General features: G+C 47.0%; 1 protein-coding gene and 1 pseudogene across 1 annotated transcript in view; one reads left to right on the top strand and one right to left on the bottom strand.

The window, feature by feature from the left end:
* LOC149345811 (uncharacterized) overlaps window positions 1-27,603 on the top strand; it is a 175,115-nt gene that overhangs the window by 127,648 nt on the left and 19,864 nt on the right. Inside the window, exons 2-3 of the mRNA XM_089586236.1 lie at window positions 174-581; window positions 7,179-7,359. Of these exons, the coding sequence (XP_089442362.1) occupies window positions 356-581; window positions 7,179-7,359 (407 nt within the window). The 5' untranslated portion in view covers window positions 174-355. The remainder of the gene's footprint in view (window positions 1-173; window positions 582-7,178; window positions 7,360-27,603) is intronic.
* LOC149345812 (uncharacterized) lies at window positions 14,899-16,369 on the bottom strand (annotated as a pseudogene).

The raw sequence follows: 27,603 nt of genomic DNA, 5'->3' as shown, positions 1-27,603 counted from the left end.
GTGAGTTGCGAAGCGTTGGGTGCAATATAGAGTTTCTAAGCTGTGGGAACGTGCACCACAATTTAGTAGGGGTTTAAGGTATCGCAGACGTCAGGGGAACTGAGCCTTAGCCCTATGTGCAGCAAGCTTGCGTGTTATTGAGAACTGCGTGCTGTTTTTGTTTCTTGATGCAGGTGCGCAATGGCCGTGCAAGACACCGAGCAACAATTTCTCCGCTTTGTTGCCCTGGCATTGAGTCCGAAGAAGTCTACAACGGCCGCCATTCGCTTGCGATCATTAGCAGGCAGCAGTCACGAGACCAGGGGAGTTAATAGTGCCCCTGGCCCACAATAGAATTCTCCGCAAACCAGGAGCCATGGCCAAGCCATCGCCACTCCGATCATCCGTGATCACCAGAACAGTGTTGATGTGTGCCTGCCTGTGCTTACAACCCTGGGCGACGACCGGACGCCCAGGGCCCTCATCCCTCTGCAAGCTGTTCGAGTTCTCTTGTGACAACGGCAAGTGCGTCAGTCTGAACCGCTACTGCGACGGAACGGACGACTGCGGCGATGGCAGTGACGAACCAGTCACGTGCTCAAGTGAGTTGCTCTTCAGTCACGCAGACAGTGGGTGCCCCTCGCGCAATGCCGCTCACCTAACCCCATCCATTTTGATAATCCAAAAGTTTGCTGCAGTGTGCAACCATCATCATCGTCAACCTGACTAATCCCCCCACCTAACTTTCTGCCGCCACCTGCTACGCTTGCCTTCTCTTGGAATCCACTCCGTTGCCCTTAAGGACCAGCGGCTATCTTGCCTTCGCATTACATGCCCTGCCCCAGTCCATTTCTTTCTCTTGATTTTGACTAGGATGTCATCAACCCGCGTTTGTTCCCTCACCCACTTCGCCCTCTTCCGATCTCTTAACGTTACACCTATCATTTTTCTTTCCATAGCTCGCTGCGTTGTTCTTAACTTAAGCTGAACCCTCTTTGTTAGCCTCCACGTTTCTGCCCCATAGGCGAGTACCTGTAAGATACAGCTGTTGTATACTTTTCTCTTGAGGGATATTGGTAAACTGCCATTCATGATCTCAGAGAACCTGCCATATGCGCAACAACTCTGGCAGCGATAGTAGCTTCGAACCCGGCCGCGTCGGCCGCGTTTCAAAGAAGGCGAAACGCAAAAGGCGCCGGTGTGTTGTGCGATGCGAGTCGTCTTTGAAGATGCCCAGGTGGTCGACATTATTAGGGACACTTCCACTACCTCATCGCTTTATCTTTTTCTTATTTCACTCTTCCTTTATCCCTTCCATCACGGCGCGGGTGAGGTAGACCGAAATATGAGACAGTTACACCGCCATCGTCCAATAGCAGCGGTATGACAAACTATTGGCGCTTTCATACCTTGCCGTTGGAGCCGTCACTGCATGCTTTAATTTTGTATTCTCTGAGTTCGCCGTTAGAAAAAGACATACAGAGGGCAGAAAGAATCACGAAACAAACGCGAATTAACGAGATCGTAGCTGAAACCAAGAAGAAATAGGCAACAGCACGGCATGTAATGCGAATGGAACACAACCGACACACATTACAGGAGCAGAATTGACTGGAAGGGGATTAAAGCACAGCAAAGGAGGCAAGTCGTCAGGTTGGCGGATCAGATTAGAATGCTTGCGGTACTGCGTTAACGGCTACTGGCGCAAGCATGGGTTAACTGCAAATGAGTAGAAGCTGCTTTTGTCTTGCAGTGCATGCAGTTAACCGTATGACAATGCTGAAAACAATTTGAAATCACCAAGCTTCTTCCCCTTTTGCATCAATGTCCCCATCACACACCGATACCTACGTCAAAGTTAGCGTGCTCAGTTATGTTCTGGGCTGGATGCAGCGTTTGTGATGTGCAGAATACGTCTATAGCAGTCAGTCTTCAGAGAGGTGTCTCTATGACCAGCGCTCTTAGCCGGTAATAAATAGGTAACAGCTATCCGGGTATCTTCCGCAGGGAAGCTACTTCTTACATTGCGCCCCGCCGCAGTGGCTCAGTGGTTACGGCGCTCGGCTGCTGGCCCAAAAGACGCGGGTTCAATCCCGGCCGCGGCGGTTGAATTTCTTGAAGGCGAAATTCTAGAGGTCCGTGTACTGTGCGGTGTCAGCGCATGTTAAAGAACCCCAGGTGGTTGAAATTTCTGGAGCCCTTCAATACGGCGTCCCTCATAGCCTGAGTCGCTTTGGGATGTTAAACCCCAATAAACCAATCATCTTCTTGCATTGCATTTACTCACCCAACAGCGCCGAAGAATGGACACCAAGATACGACCCATGAGAAAAAGGCTGTCGGTTTAGCTTTGCTGAGCATGGAATAATGTTGGAAAGCTTGTTTTTTTGCTAGTGGACACCATCGACATGAACCTAAAAGCGCGATTGAGGTATCTACTGACCCAGGGAGTCAATTATGCGCCTTTCCTTTCCTCAGCATCAACGTAGTTTAGTCCTTCTACTGGTTAATTGGTTAATAGGTAAAGACGAATTGGTTCAGGTAAATTAGCATACTCAAAGCGCGATTGAGGTGTCCACTGACCCAGTTAAACTCGCTGCTCAGAGGCTTCCTACAGACACCTCTGAAAACCTGGAATCGCAGCCAGAAGCGCTTTCGTACTAATAATGCGCAATTAATTACCCCCTCGGGCAGCGTTTTCTTCACATCTCTATGGCTGTCTTCCTATAATCGTGCCGATTTTTCTATGCCTGCTTTAAAGGGACGCTCTGTATACCGAATTTCGCATGTTTTAATCAATATGAGCAAACAACTTCAAGGACACTCGCTAATCGCCAGCCGCTACCGGCAGTCGCGTGAAGTGAGGGGAGAGGGCGTGCTTGTTCCGCTCGTTGACGGAGCAACTGTGGAAGGCCTCCGCCGCTGGTGTCCTGGGATTTTTCACCACGAACGACGCGAGGGAGCTGCGGCAATCTTGAAGGGACTTAAAGGGACCGTCCCAGAGCTGTTTTCTTTATTTTTTCCTGGTGCCCCACATGTACGAGTTCAGGGGGGAGGGGAGGAGCGTAATTTTTTATCATCTATAACTTATTTGTTATTGATGCTAGCTCAAAAATTCTTGCGCTGAGGTGACGAGTGGTGGAATGCCTACCATCCATCTGCTTTACGTAATCTCAATTAATTTATTGCCTAGTCCCTTTAAGGGCTAACTCGATGAACACTTCCTCGGTGTACGTGCAGAGCGCCCAGCAGGCGCCGCGATGGACGTCGAAAGGGGGCCTGCATCTCCATACTGCTGGGGCTGGCTTGCTTCCCCTGGCGAGCCGACTGAAATAATGTCCAGCCGTGAACAAAAGATGGTTGGGGAGCTGCAAGGATTCCAACAAAACTTGGAGGAACCTGGAAGAGCTCCCCGCCATGAAGAAAAGAGTCACCGAGAGCGCCGCGGTCCTCCGATTGTTGTAATCCTGACGCGCGCGCTAGAGCCCGTGAGCAGGCGCCGATATCTGAAATGCACAGATATCTGCGCCCGCACGGGCCTACTGGCGTGTCGCGCCTCTCGCATGCGCAGACAGGCTCCAGCGTAAGCCCCTGCGCGCAGGAGCTGGGCCCGTACCACTAGGATGTCACCATCGAGTAAGCCCTTTAGACTGTGCACAGTCGATGCATCTGTGAAACGTGGATAAAATGCCGAAAACGCATGTTACTGCTTCACACGTGCACATGTTGTTGTCACAGGAACCGCGCCAACATATTTTGTCCCATAAAACACACGAGCTACAGCTATATTTTATGTTTTTACATTTCCCTTCCCCAATTAGACCGGCAAGCATAACTGCAAGGTGAAAAACGTAGCGCAAAGAGACGAGGACACAGAAAGACGGACAACACACGGCGCTAACTTCCAACAATGGTTTATTTCAGAAAGGAAGGTGGTTTTATAACGACATCACGACGTACACAGAAGCGGAATGGATATCACTTTTAAAAGATGATTGTGTTAGTACCCCCTCTGTATCATTGATGGCGAAAGAGCTCGCATATCTGGCTGATACGCTTTGCTAGCACATGGTTTGACGGCGTGTTGGTCGTGATGTCGTTATAAAAACCACCTTTTTTTCTGAAATACACCATTGTTGGAAGTTAGCGCCGTGTGTTGTGCGTCTTTCTGTGTCCTCGTCTCTTTGCGCTACGTTTTTCACCTTGCAGTTATGAACCAACAAGCCCAAGCATATACCCTTCTGAAGCATAACTGAGGTGAAGCCAGCTTTACAATTTTTAAAGGAACACCCTTGCCTGCACTGGCGGGTATTTTGGCCATATGCACCCGCCCCTAAAATGTTAGGTTGCAGGACGGGTGCAGGACGGGTGCACGAGTAACAGAAACTCCTATTTTGTTGTGTGCGAGGGTGTGTTAGTCAGTATGTTCCTTTTAAAGGTGTGAAATTTCTAACAGTGTGGTGCCGCCGGCGACTACGACGCCGGTTTTTCCTCCTCAGGAGCTCCTTAATGATTTGGCGTTAAAAGTGAAAACTAACATTAAAAAGGGCCTTAACACAGTTTAGTAAACACTAAAAATGATATATGGTTATAGCCGTCAACGGCCATTCTCGTCAGGCAACTTTGGTGGCATCCGACCAACTCCTGTAGCGGTATGGAGAGGGTAGGCTACTACGCCATTTGATTCAAAACACGATCACCGACTGCACCGCAGTCTCGATTTCGCGATTTTTTGTTCGTATGAGGGGAAAAAATTACCTGCAGTTCTAATATTCAATTTTGTTCCTAATAGTTACGTATTTTACTGCAGCATATGACCATCGCTACAAAGACCTGAGAAATCAATTCTAACTGAGAGCAAGAATGCAGCATTGTTGCGACAGTGTTGCAACAGCGCACGACACGACGGATGCAGGAACGGCAAAGTAACACAGCACTGACCATCAGCATTATAAGAAAGTAGGCATATCTGCGTGCTTTTTGAAACAACCAGCTGATGAGCGCTGCGCGCTCGCCTACTCAGCCGGATAACCCGGCTACTCGAGTACTGAGCCGGAGTACCCGACCCTGACCGCGGTGGACGCGTTTCATTGGAGGCGAATCGCAAACGACGCGCGAGTGCTGTGCGGTGTCAGTGCAGGTTAAAGATCCTGAGGTGGTCGAAATTACCTCGGAGACCTCCACTACGGCCACTCTTTCTTCGTTTCTTTCTTCTTTCATTCCCTTCTTTATCCCTTCCTTAGGGCGCGGTTCCGGTGTCCACCGAGCTATGAGAGACAGTTACGGGCAATTTTCTTTCCTCAAAAACCAATTTTCAATTTCATGAGGGCTGATCTAGAGCCCAGCTCTCAGGCGCCCGTTGTCGGATTCCACACTGTAGTCGGCATCGAAGAGTAAAGGCAGTGGTTGATGAAAACATTTATTAGGCTATAAAGGGATATGAGGTATGCTTGGATCAACCCGTAAGGAACCGTTCCTTACAAGCACTAGGTGGAGGTCTCTAGTTTGAGACCCTAGTAGCGATGGTCGCTGCCCGGGCGCGCCTGACTAAGGCTTGTTGGGCCTGTAAGTCGTGGAAGTCGAGCAGGATCACCTCGCAGTCCACTCGGTTTGGGTTGGGGATGGGGGGAATAGCCGGGTTGGAGGGGCAGGCCCACACCATGTGATAGGTGTCAGAAGCACCGCTCTATAGTACGAGCAGGTGCCGCTAAGGTGGGATCAAAATATTTTAAGGCGGCCGGGCACAGCTATGTTTTTGTGAAAAGGCAGAGAAGGAGCCGCTCATACTCTTTTACATGGGCGGGGGTAAATGCGATGACTATCTTGATAGTGTGTTGTCATTTCTTTGAAGGTGTAGAGCCGATCAAAATTCCGTTCTTGATTTGGTGGGGAGAAAAAACAGCCAGGTGTGAGAGCGCGTGGGCGGCTGCGTCTGCTGCCTCGTTTCCTGCCAACCTGTGATGAGTAGCGGGCCCATATAAGGTACATTTGTTCATGGTTAAACTGCGCGAATAAAACACGGACAGAGACAGAAACACACGTACACACTGAGCGCTCAGTGTGTACGTGTGTTTCTGTCTCTGTCCGTGTTTTATTCGCGCAGTTTAACCATGAACGAAAAGCACCAACTAGCCCGCCAGAAGACTATTCTTGCATATAAGGTAGCGGGGTCCGTATTGCTTATGCAATTTAGGTAGACTCGATAGGCTAGGAACGGAGTGCAGGCCTTGTTCGATGCTCTGACAGGCCCCTCGCGAGTTGGTGAAAATGTTTAGAGCATGCTCGATTCTCTCCATATTAAACTTCCTTCTATCGACTTGCTAGCACTTATTGGTTAATTTAGATAACTCTGCCAGTTATATTCTGTCTTTACGCAGATCGAAACTCCACCTGCTACGGAGAAAGGGTAAAAATAGACATCTGGAAGCAGGCTGCCACTGGAAGATCTCGAAGGGCGGCAAAACTGAAACACGAGACGTGCTGTGGTCATACTTCACATTACAGACTATAGTAACTGTCTCTCATTTTTTTCTCTTGCCTTCGCGGCATCTGTGGTGTTCGGCACGTTTGCACTAATGTACAATTTACATGCATACCGTCTCTTGCATGCTTTTCCGTGCTTATGAACAAGTATTGCATGGATTCGCCGTCAATGCCGTCACGTGCTACGAAGTGTTGGAATTGTCTTCCCGATTGCATTGCTACCATACGTGACTCATTAACGTTCAAAAACTAATTGACCACATTTCTGCATTCATGATATAGTACATAAATTGTGTTCGTATGTGTAGTTGAATCAACGAGGGGAAGCTTTGGGCCAGTTGGTCTGACATGTTGGAGAGGAGAAATAACCGCGAACTTGCGCGAGACTGAAGTCTCGTCCAAGTTCGCGGTTATTCCTCCTCTCCAACGCGTAATTGAATCATGCAGTGCCGCTATTAATTTGCTGTTTTTTCTTCTTTGTTAATATTATAAGGTTTTCTTTCAAGTACGTTTTAATAATTGTTTGCAGTCCAATGTATTTAATATTGTTTGCTTTTATGCTTTTCAACTTTGTACCATTTTTTGGCTGCTAATTATTGTAACCCCTCTCCTCACACAATATTTCCAAGTGTGGAACCTGTAAAGTTTTTGTATAAATAAATAAATAAAAAAGTGACGTTTTATAAGTTTCCACCCAATCATGTGTCGCTGCGCAGACTGCAACCGCACCTACTACGGCCAGCGGGGCACCAAGTACGCGCTGCGCATGAGCGAGCCCTTCCAGCGCCACCTGTCGTTCGTCTGCCGCATGGAGTTCGTCGCCGCCGGAGACGAGCTCGGGGACCTGGTCGAGATCTCCTTCCTCTCCTTCCAAGTGGGCTTCTACCATCGCACAAGGTGAGGGCGGCGCTGTGCGCTGGCCCGCGTTTAGGCTACTGTCCCCTACGGGACCAGAGTTACGCAAAGGTCCGCGACCTTGCTCTCCAAAGCGTGTAAGCTACCATAAACAGCCGCCACTCTTGCATGAGGTGGCAGTGCTAGCCGCAGCAGTTAGAACGAGTGCTCCCTTAATCCGCTGAATTATTTCTCCATCGCCCTTATTTATTTATTTATTTATTTCAGGCTCATCCATGGCCCTTGGAGGGCATTAGAGAAGGCAGTGAGCGGTTACAAATTCGTACAGAATGATATACACGATGGGTTATTTAAAACAATAGCTAACGCGTGTATTTAGCAGCATCATTGTACAAGATTTCGAAGTGAACACAAAGTAAACAATATTGCAAAAATGTATGAAGCGCGAAAAAACGTTTAGGTTTCAGAAACAAAACTATACAAGGTAGTGTTTAGGCATAAGATCATTTAGAAATACTCATACCACAAGCTATAATAGAAAACAATGACAACACAGTTAGCAGCAGTAAGCGGCACAAATAACGAAAATGTATGTTTAAAATTGGCGAAGTCGCTGTACACAGGATAGCAACGTGAAAATAAATGAAACGACCATTTTATCTAATCTACTACAAAATGATCCCGCAACCGTTTTTTAAATTACTTTTAAATTACTTAAATTACTTTTAAATTACTTCCGGAGCTTCATCAGAGACGACATCCGCAAGGGATACGTGCATGCCTAGTAACCTAGTTCCAGAGCGCAATGCGTACTTTTTCTTAGGGCACTCGAGAGGTGGTGGTGGTGGCGCCTGTTATGCAACGTATAGGTAGCGAGTTCTTCCTCAAGCAGCGTGCTACTGGTCACACGTTGTGGCAGCTGTCAGAGGAGGATACTTCGCAGCGCGATTCTCCACCTCTAGTTGTGGCGCGCGGGGCCTTAGGGTGTCTTTGAGAAGATTCTTCTTTGTAAAAGCGGGGCGTACAAAAATAATAAAGAGAAAAGAAGTCAGGAATGCAGAAGAATCTTGCGAAAGAAGTTGCGTCTGAAGCTGTTTCATGCTGTTTATTATTCAACTGTTCGCGTTGAACGCGAAAGGTATGTGCAGGAGCCTTTTTATAGATCCAACCGTGTTGACCATGTTTTTAAAGTCCGCGAATTCGCGGCAAAAACTGAATTGTTTAAAATGTCTTTCTTTCCGAAAACCATTAGAGAATGGAACAGACTACCGAGCGATGTTGTGAGTGTGACATCAAATGATGCGTTCTTTCGTTCTTTAATGATGTGATGCGATTGTGATGTGTTCTTTTGAAGTGAGATGCACATGGTGAAAGTTTTATGCTTGTAACTCTGCCTGCGAGCGGAGGTGTCATGTGTGCTTCTTTGTTGTACATTGCCCCCCCCCCCCCCCCCCCCCCCCCACTGTAATGCCACGGCGCTGTGGGTTCCTTACTAAATAAATAAATAAAAGGGCCTCACCGTTTCATAGCAAAAGTTCTACTCCTCCCGTAGAAAGCTCAAGGTCATGTGGCTATGAAATTTGACCTTCGAACCGGGAGGAGCAAGCGCTTGGTTCTGACGTCATTCCACGTGACTTGCCACGTGACTCGCCAAAGCTGCGTATGCGTCGCCGTCGGCACTCTCGCAACTGCCGGAAATTACGCGACGCGCCGTTCGCTTAAAAAAAGCGTCTGCTTACCTTAACAGAGCTTTCGCTTGTCAAACTACGCTCAGCCGGGTTGAATCACAGCCAGTTCTCAAGCGAAAGCTTCACTACGCTAGGTAAAGCCAGTTTCGCGGTGGTCCCGTTTCACCTCCAAATGAGGTTGAGCTTCGAAAGTAAAAGAAAGGCGCATAGCTGCCCCCCTGAGACACTGGATGCCTTAGTCGCGCTTTAAGCAGCGAAACCGATCAAGAGCGGCAGCTTCGAAAGCAAAAGAAAGGCGCATAACTCGTGCTTCAGATGAACGATGGTTGAAGAAGCGGAAAGTCCGCGTTTATACTGCGACCGACATCAACGGCGACTGCGGGAAGATACGTCGTGGAGCTATCGCGTACGCTCTAGGTTTAACCGGAGCTAAACCACCCGCTAATTTCGTTCTCGTCATAATCGCGCTGCTTTTTTTTCAAATGCGGTGTTGGGTCTAATAGCTATTTGGCCAGTTCTCGGAGCAAGGAGGTCATGCGAAAAGTAACAATTGGACTCTGCTGCACGTGAGCGAAGGGCCATGCAGCAAAGGGAAACGAAGGTTCAAAAAAACAAGCTACTAGAGAGCCCCGATGAGTTTCACGAATTAATGAGCTCAGTGTTAATATTGGAGAATTTTTTCTTTTCAGTATAATACTGGTGCATAGAGTTCAAGTGAGTGACACGACTAGTCATACCTGCAGCACCAACGACTGCTTCGACAATTTATCAACGAAACGCTCGCTGTGTGGATGGTAGCTGTCATCTGTCCTCTGGCATGTGTGTGAAGGTGGGTAGACGTCCGCAGGACGCCGCTGGACGCAGTACGGCCGCCTGGCGAATTGCTCTCCGTGCGTTTGCTTCGCTCGATGATGGTGTGGCTGACACCATCTGTTGAATGTTCGTGTACCCAAAAAATTTGTTTTAATAAAAAAAAATCGCTTGTATCTTAGCTCCGATTAAACCTTGTCAGACGCCACAGCTTCACATGTTAAGGTTGGCAAATCTCTTTACTCAGCATGCTTTATACTATCGTTGTAACTTCGCAGCTCGAGGAGCTGCTCTGGCGGAGTATTCGTCGTCTTCCATCGCGCTGCATATGACCTGGGGGCGCTACGCGCTCCTCTTTCTATTCACAAGCTTTGACGTCATAAATAGAGAACTGAAACTGCTCTTCATAGACAACAATCCGTTCATATGATGGTATATTTCTCGCATTCTGTATATGTACGCTGTACCCTTCCTTGAGCAACGCTTTTCTGTTCGCACTACACAATGCGCATTGTTTTTCTTCGTCTTTTCCTTTACTTATGTAACGTTTTTCTTTTTCAAGCTTTTTCCGGCACGTACATTAGCTTATCACCGGTGTCTCATGCAGTTCAATTAGAATTGTTTTGTTTGTTTTCCTTGTACAAGCCGATCTGACTTTGTAAACAAGGTATTTCTGTATTGTGATTTGCGCTGTTCTTATGCCGCTCTGCCATTATTTTTTCTTCTTTCTTCTTTTGCTTCTTGAATTTCTGTACTCTGGAGAGCTGGGAAACAGTCAAGCTGAATTTTCAGCTTTTTATCCCGCACTCCCTCACTTCATGAGTGAAATAAAGAATTTATTTATTTATTTGTCTAAGTCACTTTGATGACATGACTTATGGCACGTGACATGAATAATACACCACCACCATCTTCTGACCGTGACCTTGGGTACCATGTGGTATCACACCATAGCAACGCCATCAGCTCTTCATGGTCTGTCCCGTGGCTCGCTTCAAGGCCAAAACTGAAAGCGCAGCGGCCTTGGCTTTACGTGGTCTAGGGAAGCTATCGCTTTAAAATTTCACTCGCCTGTACTCGCTGACGTCGAAAATGGACAGTTATGTAAAAAATGGCTTTTATACAAAGGGTATTGCCAGCGCGGTGTGTTTTACTAAGACACAACATCTGCAGCCTCCGCTTAATTGTCCAGAAAAGATTTTGAGGAATAAAGATGCGCTATGCCTTTTTTGCAGTCCATTTGGTGTCGTGACTGCGCGCATTCTCGGAGACGAGATCTAGTGCAATATTTTCGGTCTTGGTTAGTACTCTACATGGGATGTGCCCAGCCACTTTTCGCGCATCCAATTTTACGAGAGTAGCGAAAAAAACTATTGATTCCACTTAATCCTATGAAACAAAAGCAATCTAGACTCGTGTTGTTCAGGAAGAGAAGAGAAGATGAAAAGCGAAAACATTCCAGGTGATTTTTCACCGCTATGGAGTGATTTCCTTAAACAGTATTTTTTCTCTTTCTTCTTTCACTCCCACCTGATACTCTTCCCTCAAAACCCGGTTCAGATGCCCAACATGCAGCGAGACAGCGACTGCGTCTTTCATTTCCTGATAACTAATCTTTTTTTTTCTTTACGCAGTATAAACATTGAAGTTTGAACCACCAATCTGACCTGACTGAGCCACATGTATGCAGCCAAGCTCAGGTCTAGTTTCGCGGCAGTTCAATGCACGTGTAAACGGCCACGGAGAAATTTTTATTATTTTCGATATGTATTCAATGCCAAATAAATGAATAAGTGATATGAATTATGTCAATGTGGTGACGCAAAAGTAGACCCATACAGCTCCTGGCGAGGCCTTTCATGAAGTGACGTGATAGGTTCCACTGTCTTAACAAGATCACCGGTAATCGCCGCCGCGGTGGCTTATTGATTATGGCGCTCGGCTACGTTTCATTTCATTCATTTCATTTATTTATACTGTCAGCCCTGATCACGGGCTATAACAGGAGTGGATAATGAGGTATAAAAAATAGCAAAGACGCAAACATTGAAACAGGCACAAAATTCGGTACATAAAGCGTTCACCACTTATACAAAAAAATAAAACACTGGCATATATTTCATGTAGACGATAAAACATCGTGCTGCTTATTTAATAATTCCCTAATTGATTGTGAGGTGACAACAGAGTTTGGTAGCTTATTCCTTTCCTTAGTGGTTCATGGGAAAAAAACTAAATTTAAAGCAATCATTTCGGACTGTGGGCATTGGTATGTACAAGGTGTGATGATGGTGTGATATTTCTCCGGTTTTAATTTCAAAGTACTTTGAATGGTTTATTTTCAAGCTGCGATTAATAATCTGTAAAAGAAACTGGAGCCTGTCACATTTGGTTCTGAAATCGAGCGCTTCCAAATCAGCACGTTTACACAAAGTCGTTGGCGAACCAGAATGTAAGTGCCTATTAAATATAAACCTAGCACCGAGACGCTGAATTCTTTCCAGCTTAGGGCAATTGAATGCGGTGTGGGGGTCCCAAACAATTTTTCCACATTCGAGGATTGGCCTTATCAAGCTCTTAAAAACCAGACATTTGATTGAAGGGGTTGCACTATGCATATTTCGTCTGAGGCTCCAGAGTGCTTTTGAGGCCTTGGAACATGTATTATCAAAGTGTGAATTCCAGCGTAAGTCAGAGGTAAGTTTTAATCCAAGGTATCTGTATTTATCGACCCTGGTTATTATTCTATCATTGATACTACAAATATAATCTGAGATAGTTTTCTTTCTTGTAATGGTCATAAAAACTGTTTTATTTGGATTTAATACCATCTGCCACCTCTTGTACCATTCGTTGATTTTTTGCAAATTTAGATGTAGTTCAACGTGACCTTCCAGAGTACCAATTTGCTTATAAATGATGCAGTCGTCTGCATACAATCGGACCGGTACGCTCAGTGCGTTAGGCAAGTCACTGATGAAAATCAAAAACTGGAGTGGGCCCAGGATGCTGCCCTGCGGAACGCCGGAGTCTACTGGACTAATGCTGGATTTATGAGCATGAACTTGAACATACTGTGCTCGAGAGGAAAGATAGGACGTAAACCACTTAGTTGTCGTTTGATTTTTAAATATACATCTGATTTTAAGTAACAGTTTCGGGGGCGAGACTTTATAAAATGCTTTTGCAAAATCTAAAAATACTATGTCTGTTTGCATGCGGGAATTAATTGACAAGCAGAGGTCGTGTGCAGTTTCAGTGAGCTGTGTGTTTGTGGAAAGTCCCTTGCGAAAGCCATGCTGATTAGCAAATAACAAATTATTACTGTCAAGGTAAGTTAATAAATGTTTGTAGATGATATGTTCAAGTATCTTACAGCAAGTACAAATGAGGGAAATCGGTCTGTAATTTTCAACGTTCGAAGTAGGACCACTGTTAAGCACAGGCACTATTTTCGCAGTTTTCCAAGCAATGGGAGCACAACCACTGTCGACACACGACTGAAAACTTTTAGCTAGAAATTTGGAGGTCCACTCTGCATATCTATATAAAAATTCATTCGGGATTCCATCTGGGCCTGGATTCTTTTTGGTGTCCATATTCAAGACCAAATTCAGGACCCCGTCATCACTGATCTGCACATCCGATATAGGAGGACTATCCGCGGGCTGAAAACACGGCGATTCGTCATCGTCACGTGTGAAAACCGATGTAAAAAAACGAATTAAAACTCTCAGACAACTCTACGCTCCCTTCATTTGCCTGCTTAAATTTACCTCAGCGATTTACACACTCGTGAAAGACACGAGAGCGCGAATCGGCAACACGGACCAGTAAGGGAACAGGACGGGCGCTGCTGCTCTCGTCCTGTTCCCTTACTGGTCCGTGTTTCCGTTTCGCGCTCTCACGTCTTTCACGAATATGCACCAACAAGCCCAGCTTCAAGTACTTCTTAGCGATTTACATGCCTCCAAAACTTGCTAGGTGCCCCGGCTAGAAACCTTGGGAGAGTCTGACTGTAGAATTTGTCTTTTCTTTCTTTTATGAGGCGTTTTAATTCGTGACTCATAACATGTATGGAGTTTTTCAGTACAGGACTTGGATGGTCTAAGCATCTTTTACGCCTACGTTTTAGCTGTCTTTTTTGTGAATGATATCCCTATTAATCCAAGGCTTCCTTCTTCTTATTGTTTTCAACGTTTTAGGATTAAACATATTGATTCCATGCGCTATCATATTTGCAAAGAACTCCCACAACTCATCGGTTCCAGCTCCGTCTTGATAGAAGATCACGAATTCCTTAAACGAGTTTTCAAGGTAGTCTAATACTCCGACATCGTCAGCAGCACCAAAACTCAAAACAACTCTTCTATAAGGTTTATTACGGGTATCAGGAATCATATTGAGGGACACAACCACCATCTTATGGTCAGACAAACCTCCTTCCACGTCACAACTCTGCAAAAGCTCTTGTGAACCGGATGACAAGAAGACAAGATCCAATATCGAAGATGTGGTTGAACATACTCTTGTGCTCTGGTCAACAATCTGGTTCAAATCGTAGCAATATGCGTGTTCAACCAGCTGTTCACCGGTAGCTACATCAACATTGCCAAGAGAAAGAGACAACCAATCAATTTCTGGCAGATTAAAATCACCAAGTAACAAAATATTGTCACCATAGTGAATTTTGGAGTCGAATAATCTTTTCAAGGCAACAAGCACATCAATAGCTGAGTTTGGAGCTCGGTAGAAAGCCCCCACTAAGACACTGCGAGATCAGCCTGATTTTGATCCATGCAGTTTCTAAATCTCCAAACCCTTCCATGACAGAAAAGGCTATGTTGCTCTTTATCATTATCGCAACGCCACCACCTCTCGTTTCACGGACTTTTCTTACTATGGAGTAGCCGGGTGGTGTAACTTCACAGTCTCTGATAGCTTTGTGTAGTCAAGTCTCGGTGATTATTATAATATAAGGATCATGTTCAAGACATATACTTTCTATCGCGTCTACTTTGTTAATCATGCTTCTGGCGTTCACATTTATAATCTTGAAGCAATCAGGTTTATGATTGTTCAGTCACTCATTGCTAGAATCATCCCGGTATTTAAACCGCTGCTTTGCTTCTTCGTCACAAGCGTAGAGGGTGTTATTGATTTTGGTGTGGCACCACAGGGACAGGGACAGAGACAGAGTGACAACAACACAAGTGCTCACTAACAACTGACAAAATTTATTAAAAGCACAAAAAATATATAGACAAAACCTATGGTTACATCCACAGTCATAACACGGTTACAAAGGTTACACGCAAGAACACACGTTAAATCACGACGAATCTATCTGTTATCATGGTTTAGTGTTCTTTGAAGATAATCAACCTCGGCGTACCAACTCGCCCAATTTTCAACCCTTTTGAGGGTATTATTGACTTTTAACTTATCAAAAATTAACTTTGCTTTCGCACCGTTCTTTCGTTCATTCGCACATGAGTTCCAGAGAGTTTTCCTTATTTCAACAATTCGCTTAGAACAATCTTCATTTACACTTTACGCAGTGCCCTTCAGGTTGAAACAATTACTCAAGATTCACATCTTGTCCCTAATGTCTGTAAATTTAACAATGATTGGACGGTCACTACCTTCTTTCATCTTTCCAAGTCGGTGAATGTGTTCAATAGAGTCAACTCTTTGTTTAAGTTTGGCTTCAAAAATATCCTCATTCAATTTTTTCAATGGGACCTCAGCGCTCTCTGACTCCTCTTCTTTCACACCTCGTATGATTAGGTTATTGCGTCGCGAACGATTCTCTAATTCATCAAGTTTTCGGGAAACAGTTGCCATTTCTATGTCCGACCTTTCGGCAAATGTCTCTAGTTTAGAAAGCCTGTCTCTAGCCTCATCGAAGTTTTTTAGCTTTTGTTCAATAGTAGACAGCCTGGATTGCACGTCAAGCATGCGTGCCTCTAAAGACGTTTGATTTTTCTGAATTTCCTTCAATTTCGTGAGGATTTCAGTTTGAGTTTCCATCACTTGCTTAATCATTTCCGCCGTCTGAGGACCAGGATTTTCCTCCACATCACCTGATAGCTTCAGCAACAGGCCTACCATTGACATACAATCATTGAAGCAAACGATCAATGTGCGTGGACACGGCAACGCGATCAAAAAAAGGTAATTGCTACGGAAGGTATATTTTCGTTCACCAACCTGCACAAACAGTGGTACATCAGCCGACATTGTAACGACGATGTTTCCGCGTCCACTGCCGATGTAAGGCTCAGACGTTCCTTTTATAGGCAAGAGCCTGGCTTGAGGGGGGGGGGGGATGACGTCACTGTGCTCGATGAAGGTGCGCAGATGGTAGAATCCACGTGAAACCACCCCAGCATATCGTAGTTCGTAAAGAATACGGCTGCCGCACCGGATGGGCGAAAAGCATCAGATACCAGGCGACGATCGAAGCCCGTGTCAGCGTGCGGTGCATTTCCCAAGACGATGGAAATGAATCCAGCAAGAACCTGCACAAACAGTGGTACATCAGCCGACATTGTCACGACGATGTTGCCGCGTCCACTGCCGCGTCCGCGTCCAGGTATTCTTGATACGTGGGTTCGATACCGGCCGCGGCAGTCGAATTTCGATGGAGGCTAAATTTTAGAGCCCCGTGTACTGTGCGATGCCAGTGGACGTTAAAGAACTCCAGGTGGTCGAAATATCCGGAGCCCTTCGCTACGGCGTCGCTCATAGTCTGAGTCGCTTTGGCACTTTAAGCCCCATAAACGAAACGAAACGAAACCAGCGACAAGCAGGGCCTGCAAAAAAATCTAACGTTCTTTTTATCCGGATTCGCAACTTAAACAACGCAACTATACTTTTGCTCATACTGCATATAAATGCACCCGGTAGGCGTTACCAACAGCTTTGATTTACTGTAATAAAAACCCGCTGCATTCTAGTGTTCGTACCCGCTGTTGAAGTGGTTTGAAAAAATACGCGAAATGAAAGCCTGTTTAAGAAGCGCTCTTTCGGATGCATACAAGCACCGATGATGAAAGGCCACAGCTCTCCTTCAGCCGGAATGAGTACTGATCTTTATGCAGGCACGCTCTATCAATTGCCGAGCGCCATTTGCATAACCCATTTGCATTTGCTCACACTCTATTACGAGGGCATGTTGTTGCGCCGCTGTTCGTGCGTCGAAACCAATAATCACCACAGCGTCATGTCGAGCGCGGGCATACGAGCGTTGCGAAAAAAAATAATTATCAATGAAAGCAGGTAACAATAACCGGCTCCTGCACGGAACGCAATCATTTCGTTTACACCCTGCGTAAGAGGTACCGAGAAACATAGTCTGCTATAAAAGTAACAGGTTAATAATGCTTCCCATGACAAATATTGCGTGCTTTTTCGCTCAGCCTTGTTTACATCGCGCATGTGGTCGGTAAACATTTACCAGACCCATTAATCCCCAGAAAATGCAAACAACTTGTACCAAGCAACCAAGGCATGCATCAATATATTTCCAGGTTTGTGGGAGCCCATATTAGCTGGAAGGTATTAAGTGCTGCTTTAAATAGCAACTTGAATTTAACGCCTGTATGAGCGAATGCGTTACATTTCACGCACTACTGTTGTTCCTCAGGAGATGCATGTTGAGCAATAATAAATGACGTTATTGTGGAGAGCTTGAACCACAAATGCAGTGAAGTTGGACTTGATAACAGGCAAGTTTCCCATAGCTGAATTCAAAGACCTATCGCCAGTTCAATAGGAAATTTTGACAAGCCTGCTTGCAAGCATGCTAGTGTAGATGTTTTTTTTCTTTCCCATTCTCCTGACTTGCCACCTCTTCTACATCGACTGAACAGTGCAAGATTTAAAGGGCAACTACGGCGTTTTTTTTTTTACCTTCAGTTATATTACTTAAGCTTTCACGGCACTTTTTTCAGTTTTCGGGTTCTTTGTGAGAAGTGTCGTAGCGGGGTGGTGTTTTGGTGCAGTGCGAATGAATTTTGAAGTTTCCCATTGTGCGGCCTCAATAGGGAAGCTTTCCACAGGCAACCCTGCTTGTGTGTCAACACTTCGCTCCAGACAGCGGTGGCCGAAAGTCTCCTAAAGTAGAGAGATAATGGTACTGGTAGAGATAGGCCATAGGTTCTTCCAGCAGAGGTAAGACCACTGGTGGTGCCATGTGTGCATCGTGTTGCTCATAACTGGAAAAAGTTGGAAGGCCGCATGGAGTACGGCTTGTTTTCTCTACACCGAGAAAGCCCACAGACCTTTGCTCTCGTACCGAAAAAGACAACAAGGAACGAGCTTGCGGTGCAAAGCAATTAGACCATTTGTGAAATGTGCCGAAGGGGTGGTTATAGGTCAGACTGGCCGGTTTGTGAATGAGGGAACGCGGGATCATGTGCGACATGTGGAACAGATGAAGGAAGGCACACGTCTACCTAGGCACATAAGGGTGCCCGTCCCGGAATTTTAAACCATGCTTCACTGACGTACGCTAGGGCAAAAGCATAGACACTGAACCTAGGGAGCTGATAGAAGCGTTTTTTATCAAAAAGAAATGAAACTTGTGCCTGAGCGATATATTAATATCACTCTATAAAGCTGAGTCGGTGACCTGTCGGCGCATGCGACGATAAACGCTATATATGTATGTTCCGTGCATGTAAGAAAACTATTTGGACGTTGGCGCTTCGTCTTGTCATGTACACATGTGTTTCGTCTGTTTTTTGAGCCTTTAAATATTTAATTATGAACCAAAACAAACTAGCCCAAGAGCAAGTGTTTTTAAATATTGTTTTCGCTCTTCACACTTTACCGACATCTGATACCATTTGACGTCTGTGCGATATTTCAGCCTCCAATTAATTAACTAATTGCTCTGTATCGATCAAATTTTGACGTTCATCTTCCTGCTCATATCATTCTTTATCACACACAATTGCTTTTTTTTCGCTCAATACTCACATGAACAGAGAAATCTCTTTCGACACGTTTTGCGGACACGAAATCGTCGACATAGTCAAGAAGGCATGGTCAAGAATAAACATTTTTTCAGCCTAGGCGCAACTGTACACCTCGTCACGCAGGACGAAAATATAATTTGCAGCCCCGTGAGCAGTTTTGTTATGGAACCCACTGACGAAACTAGAGTGTCCAGAGCATTTGAAATACAAAATAAGAGCATTGCTAAACTTCGAAATAATCTACAAATAAAGCCGGCAAAATTTGTATTGGTATTCGTTCTTCCACTGTACTGGAGATATTTCACTTAATTTTTTAATGTGGCGTTTTTCCCTCTGAAAGGAAACGTTCTAGAGTTTCGGTCATTTTTAAACGTAGTGTAGCAGGATTTCCGGAGAAATAACTTAACGACAGCTAGCCAAAATCCCGGTCCGAGCTTCGGTCATCCAGACAGCGATCTCGCGCCGCGCGCTAGCGGAGCGGCGGCCGCCACTGCTCATCTTCCTCTTTACAATCACCCCCGGGCTGAAGGCGAAGCCATCCTGGCGAGTAAGGGAGACGACAACACACACGGGTCATAGTACGGCTTCAGGCGTGACACATGAACAGTCTCGCGGCTGCGTCAGCGTTGATCTGTGGACCGGGTCGGCAATGTAGTTGACCGGGGAAGTGCGCTCTACGATGCGGTAAGGTCCGTGGTACTTGGGAAGAGGTTTGGAGGAAAGGCCTGGTGAGGTAGATGGCACGTGAAGCCAGACGAGAAAGCCGGGTAGAAAACTGTCAGCAGTGTGGCTTGTGTCGAAACGGAATTTTTGACGCCCCTGCTCGCCGGATGTTAACGACCGAGCGAGCTGACGGCAATCCTCGGCATGCTTGGAAGCCTCCGAAGGTGCACTGAGACACGTCGGGCCGGTAAGGAAGTACTGTGTCGAGTGGTGAGGAAGGTTCTCGACGCAAAACCTTATTGTGCCATCTTTTTCCTTCATTAGAACCACAGGAGAGGCACATGGACTACTGGATGGTTGAGGGACGCCTCGCTTAAGCATGCCGTCCACCTGACTGTTGATAATCTGGCGTTCGGCTGCCGACATTCGGTACGGGCGTTGACGAAGCAGCAAGTGGGCTCCGGTGTCGATCTCATGGGTCACGGTAGAGGTGCGCCCGAGTCGGTTTTGAGCCACGTCGAAAGAAGAGCGAAACTGGTTCAGTAGGTGAAGAAGTCGAGCGCGTTGCGGTGTGGCAAGACTGGCGTAGACGGAATCGGCAAAGCCATCCTCTGTGGCCAAAGCGGTAGATGCGGGCAAAGTATGAGAATTAGTAGCAAGAGAACATGATTCGGCGCATCGTTCGGGATCGAGCAAAGAGTCGACGGGCTGAATGTGGCCAAGGCATTCGCCACGGAGAAATATGCAGGGGCTCAAAAAGGGGTTCGAGATCGGGATGAGGCTGCAGCCGTCTTGAACAGTGAGCACAGCGAATGGCAGAGGCAGACCGTGTGGACAGATGCAGACGTCGGATGGTGTAAAGACGACGGCGCCGTCAGATGCGGTGAGGCAGGAAACAGCGACAGGAACAGATGAGCATGGAGGAATCTCGATGTCGTCAGCCACAGACAGTTTGCCCCACGAAGGCGAGGTATCACTGCACGCAAGAAGTTCGAGCTCGGCACGAGCACAGTCGATGAGGGCCTCATGTTGGGAAAGAAAGTCCCAACCTAAATAATGTCATACGAGCATGATGAGAGAACGACGAGTTCAACAGCATATAAAGAATAAGTGAATGACGATCCTGGCTGTGCAGGCGGCTAAAGGCGAGATTCGCTGCGCATTAGCTGTATGAAGCGAAAATCCGGATAACGGCGTCGTCACTTTGCGAAGTTTGCGGCACAGTTTCTCATTCATCACAGAAACAGCAGCGCCAGTATCGACAAGCGCCAAGGCGGTGTGGCCCTCCACAGAAACGTCGAGCACATTCGGTGGGGAGAAACGAGGCCTTGAACTTGTCGCCGAATGCGCAGTTCTTGCCTCGGGAACTGCGGCAACTAATTTTCCTGGCGCATAAGGGAATGAGGACGCAGTGGCGAAACAGAACGGCGCCGCGGGGATGGCGAACGGCGGCGAGAATACGGGCGGCTAGAATACGGGCGGCGATCGGAGGCATAGGAGACAAAGTCTGCTCCTATGCCTTGTAACGGCTGCCTGGGCCTCGTCAAGCTGTATACCTACAGCTTTTAGTCCAGGCAGCCGCCAGAATTTTCTGGAAAATAAATGAAATTGAATTGAATTCAATCAAGGTGTTCGGCAGCCGACGGATGTGGCGGGGGCTATGGTGCTGCGTAGACGTAGGGTCTGGGGTCATCCACGGGTGTAAAGCTGAGATCTGGACGAGTTGGTATGCATTCATGCTGGTGAACAGCGCAAAAAGGCGGGACAACGACAACACAAGCGCTTGTCTTGTCGTTGTCCCGCCTTTTTGCGCTGTTCACCAGCATGAATGCATCCACGGGTGGTGGCACACGGTGTCGGCACAGGCGCGCAACGTGACCAGGGACACCACATGCATAGCAGATGGGTAGGTTGTCACGGTTGCTCCGAGGGTTTACACGAGCAGGAGGTGGTCGGGTTGGAAAGGCAGGCGGTGCCGTTGGAGGTTAGAACGGGACAAACGGCTCGGCTCTTGGTTCTCGGACGGTGTCGGCGTATGTGAGCAGCGCTGCAGCAGGAACCGGCGGACGAACAGGTGGTAGCGCCTCGGTCACTTGCTCGCGAATCACAGTTTGTAAGGTCGGATCCAGGTTGGAGGGAGGCCCCTGCACGCCGTGAAGAAGTGACAGCTGTCGAGCCACCTCCTCACGTAAAAAGTCTTTTATCTCGTCTAGCAGCGAGCTCTGAGAGGTTGTCACAGCGAGGCTGGAAAGCGAGTCAGGCTGCACGGAAGGTGGTGGCACCAGAATGCGCTGCTTGCGGAGCTCATCGTAGCTCTGACACAGGTTGAATACTTCGGAAACGGTGGTAGGGTTCCGGGCGACAAGCATCTGAAATTCTTCAGTTTCGTTGCCTTTCAGGACATGCTTAATGCGGTCCGCCTTGGACATAAACGAGTCTACCCTTGAACAGAGGTTGATGACATCCTCGATATAACTCGTGAACGATTCTCCCTGCACCTGGGCTCTCACTCGCAAGCGCTGTTCAGCGCGCAGCTTGCGTACTGCAGGGCGGCCAAAAATGTCACAAAAGGCTCTTTTGAAGGCAGACCAGGTGGTAAAGTCTGCTTCATGGTTCCTGTGCCATAGGCTGGCCACGTCCGAGAGGTAAAACACCACGTTCTTCAGTTTCATGGCGTCGTCCCACCGGTTGTGGCCGCTTACCCGCTCGTAGGAGGCAAGCCAATCCTCCACGTCGTGTCCATCGGACCCGCTAAAAATGGCTGGGTCCCGCTGTCGGCGAGCGCCAGGGCAAACGGCGGGCTTAGGCGGAAGGGAAGATGACTGGCTTGCGTCGGTGGACATAGCTGAAGCGATGGTTCTGCTGCGAAGCTCCAGGACGTTGACCAAAGGCTGTACCCCACACCTCCACCAAATTGTAGCAGGATTTCCGGGGAAGTAACCTAACGACAGCTAGTCAAAATGCCGGTCCGAGCTTCGGTCATCCAGCCAGCGATCTCGCGCCGGGCGCTAGCGGAGCGGCGGCCGCCGCTGCTCATCTTGATCTTTACAGTAATAAAAGCATCGCGACTGCTTACAGGCCAGTAAGCATCATTCCCGTCTTTTCGAAAAGGCTGGGAACGCTTATATTCATTTTGCGCTAAAAAATGTCTTCTGCGATGACTTACATGTTTTCAGAGCAGAGAAATCAACTGGAACTCCTCTCCTTACTCTGAAAGAAACTAAATTGGGCAATATTGGTCAGAACTTTGCTTCCCTTAGCCTTTTCGTATATTTCAAGAATACTTTTGTTTCCTTAATTCACAACATCTTTATCACAAACTGTCTCGGTACGGAGCCCGTGACATACCCCTGGAATTAATTAAATCCTACCTAAGCGACGGAACACAAATGGTAAGCTTGAGTAATCGTCGATAAAACTTTCTACCTGTCACTAACGGTGTTGCGCAAGGAAGCCTACTTGGACTGCTGTTGTTTAACTGTTTATCAATGATTTGTACACATAGAGAAATCAATTAAATTTATTGTATACGCCGACGACTGTTCTATACTTATGCCCAGTCCAGATGTAAATGTGTTGAAAGAAGCGCTAAAAATTCCTTATAAATTTATCCTCATGTTTAATAATGAATTGAAAGTCGGCCCAACAAAGACAAAGGTAATTTTCAGAGTGAAAAATAAGATATATCAATTAATCCATTCAATCATGTGTAAACGTCTGAACCTAGAAATAGTTGAGTAAAGAAAATACTATGAGTCACATTCAAAAGTAATTCTAAACTAGTACTTGCATGTTGTAGACGTATGCAAGAAAATTTCCAAGGCAGTTGGAGCTGTCTTGCGTTGCCGTGCAATCCTTCCAATGCAAATTAAGCTTAAACTATGTCATGCATTATTTGCTTCACACACCTACTACTTCCATCTCGTCTGGGGAACCACGACAAACACTAACATGCAAAAATATTAGACCTGCCTGCTAAAAAAAATCCTCCGATGCATTGCAAACCATGAACCCTCTCACAGACCAGTCCCGTGTTCGCGACCTGTAATATCATCCCCGTGTCGGGTAATTTCGTAATTGACGCTAATTTTATCGCGAGGCTCCTTCTATGACTTCTTAATTTCCAATGCGTTGTTAAAACGTCACAGAAGTATCGTTTCAACAAGAAACTCTGAAATTTGAATCTTCCCACGCTTGCGCACAAATTATAAAACCAGTTATTAAAACGTAATCTCCAATCCCTACTAAACGCGCACAGTTACGATACTAAGCCCATGCTAGAACAATTGAGGAAGCAATTTCTTAGACCTCAGATTAATAATTGCATGAACAATGCTCTGAATGAAATTTATGCAACATATCTGTCGAAGTGGTTGTGCCTTTCTTATAACCTAGTGTGCTTGTTTGTTATTTTTGTCGCCCATATTTTAAAATTTGCATATGTTCTTTGCAGTATTAAATGCGGCAAAACTGGCTAGCTATTTCAAATAGTTCCAGCTGTATTGTATATGAAATCTTTTACGATACGCTTCATGGCTTACTGACTTGATGACGCGCTTTGATTGCACTGATTGCACGATTTATTGGAGCTACAATGTCTTTACACACTTTATACCTTTGTTTGGCGGGAATGCTATATATGTACACATGTGCGTAGTAAATCGTCAGTTTAAAGTCAGCGCTTGTGTTGTCGTTTTTGTTCCGTCCTCGTGTTTTTCGGCGCTGTTTTACCATGGATTATACCTTACTTTTGAACGCTTCTGCAGCGCGCCAGTGAACGCGTTGGTTTCGCTGTTGTTCTGTTTATTCCGAGCTGTCAATCCTGAAGAGTTTTTGCGTTCACCACGCCCTAATTTGTAAACGACACCTGGGCTTCGTCAAGCTGCCTCCAGCAGCTTTTAGTCCTGACGCTCCAAGCAGTAAACGCCTGGTGAAAATAAAAAGATTTGATTTGATTTGATACCGCGTACCAGGTTTAGAGCAAGTCAGGCTTCGCGTAGCGATATAGACAGGCCCCGGCTTTCAGATAGCCGTGAAGAGCAAGCTTGGATCTTGAGTGTGGATATTGTGGCAGCTTTGGTAGATGAGTGCGACGCTTCTGTTTCTTCTGTGTGAATTTGTTTCGGCGCAGTTTTATTTAAGTGTTTTAAAATTCCAGTTCCTTTGTTCGTCCGTATGTCATTGCCCGTCCATCGTCTGGCTGTCTGCTACGAGTCCGCCGCGAGGTGTGAAGAACGAAGAACCTCTCATCTTTACTCCCACCTGACATTTATGGTCATCCGTTTTCTGTTCTTACCGATCACCATGCCCTCTGCTGGTTGTCCACCCTCAAGACCACTGTGATCTACTTGCTCGAATACGAAATTGAAGTTGTTTATCGATGTGGCTGTCAGCATTCTGATGCCGACGCCCTATCCCTCTCCTCTCTACCCTGTTACTAGACTCTACATCTTTCCCCGCCATCTTCCTCGTCCCTTGATATTGCTGACATGCCATTCGAACATCAGGAACCCTGGATTGCTTCTCTCCTCACTCTCCTGTCTACACCTTTACGCGTCTTGCAGCCCGGACTCTCCGCCGTCAAGCCCATCGCTTCGGAATAAGGGACTGCCTGCTTTCCGGTCACAACTACCTTCCAGACGGACGCAATTGGCTTCTTGTCCTTCCTAGGTGCCTCAGTTCTGACATACTCGCGTCTTTCCACGAAGACGTCCACTGTGCTCACGCCGATGTGGTGAAGACATACATGAGCCTTCGACTCCGCTTCCGCTGACGAAGATGTACCGTCTTGTACTACAGTACTTTCCCTCATTCCCGGAATACCAATTCCACTAAACCTTGACTTAACCCAAATGCCCATTCGACTGCATTGCCAGCAATCTCTACGGGCCGCTTCCTATTACTCCAACTGGACACCGCTGGGTCATAGTGGCAGTGCATCACCTCACCCGCTACATGGAAACCACATCCTTGCCGTCCGTGTCTGCGCAAGACGTTGCGTCTTTCATTCTGCATCATCTCATTCTGCGCCATGGTTCCCCTAAGAAGATTATGAGTGGCCGCAGGCATGCCTTCCTGACACCGTCGAAGCCCTACTTCGCCAATTCTGCATTGTTACCGCTCTACAGTGCCCTGCCACCCTGAAACCAATTGCATCACTGAGCGTTTCAGTCGCAACTTGAGCGACATGCTGTCTATGTATGTTGCCTCTGATCACTCATATTGAGATAGAATTCTTCGATTTGAAACAACACTGGCACATAGAGCGCGACTCGTTTCTCGCCCTTCTTTTTTTATTTACGGCCACGAGTCTAACTGTACCATGGCTACCGTGCTTCCGTATCGCCCTGATGTGTACGTTTCTGACCCTATCTCAAGCAGCGAATTATGCAGAAGAATACCTCCTGCTTGCCCGCTCTCTTGCAACGTGAGACCAGAATCGCCAGAATTATCTTTGCGCCCCTACCGGTCATCTTCCGTCCTATACGCCTGCTCACTCGTATGGCTTTCGGTTCCGTCAGCAGGTGCCGGTCTCTACACGGAATATTTTTGAAAGTACTACAGGCCGTACCGTGTTATCGGCCAGTGCTCTCCAGTGAACTACAGTATTAATGCGAAAGCACTAGATGGATGTGTTGACGCCTGAAATGTCCGCAAAATGTGTCGCCGGAAATTGGCACCATGATAAGTCACAAGCTATGATGCAAAATTTAGAGAGTGATGACGCCACACCAGAGCAAAGACGTCACACTCGAGCTAACTCAGAATCGGTGCCACGTGCAGAGAGCCGCGAAAGTGAATGACGCAGAGCCGCACGGCTAAAAAACCGCGACCGCCGGTGGTGGTGGCGAAAAAAATTTATCGTCTATTAAATTTTTTACAGAGAGTTGAATGAGGTACGGCCCTATTGACCCTTTCCCCTAACAATACTAGGTGGAGCCCCTATTCCGATGCCCCATTGGAAAGCAACGCCGCCCGCGTCCGTTGATGCAAGGCCTTTTGGGCCTTTAGTTCTTGAGAGCCGAGTAGGGCCGCCTCCCAGTACTCTCTGGTACGGTTGGGTAGGATAGATGGCTTTGATTGACACGCCCAAACCATGTGGAAGGTTTCAGCCACCTCCCCACAAAACTGGCATGCGCCATCAAAGGATGCGTAGAAATGTTTAAGCACCGCCGGGCACAGCACAGTGTTAGTGAGAATTTTCTTGACGAGGCCCTCGTCAGCGTGTTAAACTCCTTTACAAGGGGCAGGGTAGCGCCATTGATGTGTTCGAATGAAAGGGACAGACTGTCTGATTGGGGAGTAGGCTTCCAAGGACACGGAGATAGCCCGGGGAAAGAGTGTGCGGGCAGCCTGATCGGCCTGTTCGTTGCCCTGGAGTCCCTAGTGACCGGGGCCCAAATCAGGTTACGTACAGTTGGATCATCGCATTGGCATCTGTATTGTAGTATGCGCCAGGCAAGCGAGGGAGCCGAGTCCAGCTCATAATTCCGACAGGCCTCTCGCGAGTCGGTGATGATGTGTTTCGACTTGGGATTCGTGAGAGCCAGAGCAATGACAATCTCCTCCGCCTGGGTTGCGCTATAGGCTTTGAAAGTGTGCCCTGTGTTTGTGTTGTGTAGAACTGCGGCCCTGTACCACCCCCCCTGGTGTGGGCCGGTAACGCCACGTAATACACGTGTTGTTGGTTACCATCGTATCGCGCCAACGCTTCCGCTCGCGCCTGGCGATGACCGCTATGGTCTTCTCTGGACATATCGAAGGGAAGGGGGTGGTCCCAGAGGGCGCGTGTCCAAGGTTGTGGCACTCTCTCCCTTACCTCAATGTGGTTGTGTTCGATGTGTACCGTTCCAAGAGGCGGCGACCGGACGTGGTCTGTGCAAGACGCGTGAACACATTGCGGAAGCTTCGAGAAGCCCACTTAGTCAACCAACACACGCGACCACCAAAGCCTTCGTCGTACAGAATTCTGAGTTTCACTTTGGCGTTTCACTTTGCATATTGTTTGCATGTTTTAGTCAAGTTAGAGGCTACATTGCGACAGGTGTTCGAACTAATGACGTATGCACCCTCAATTGAGTGCTTTCTGAGACAACATTTTTCCTCAAGGTGCGGTTGAGGTGTCCACCGAAATGTCG

This window comes from Amblyomma mixtum, chromosome 4 (genome assembly GCF_055824585.1).
Source record: "Amblyomma mixtum isolate Tamu chromosome 4, ASM5582458v1, whole genome shotgun sequence".
NCBI classification, from domain to species: domain Eukaryota; kingdom Metazoa; phylum Arthropoda; class Arachnida; order Ixodida; family Ixodidae; genus Amblyomma; species Amblyomma mixtum.
Note: the sequence above shows the minus strand (reverse complement) of the source record. Positions and strands in the feature narration are given on the sequence as shown.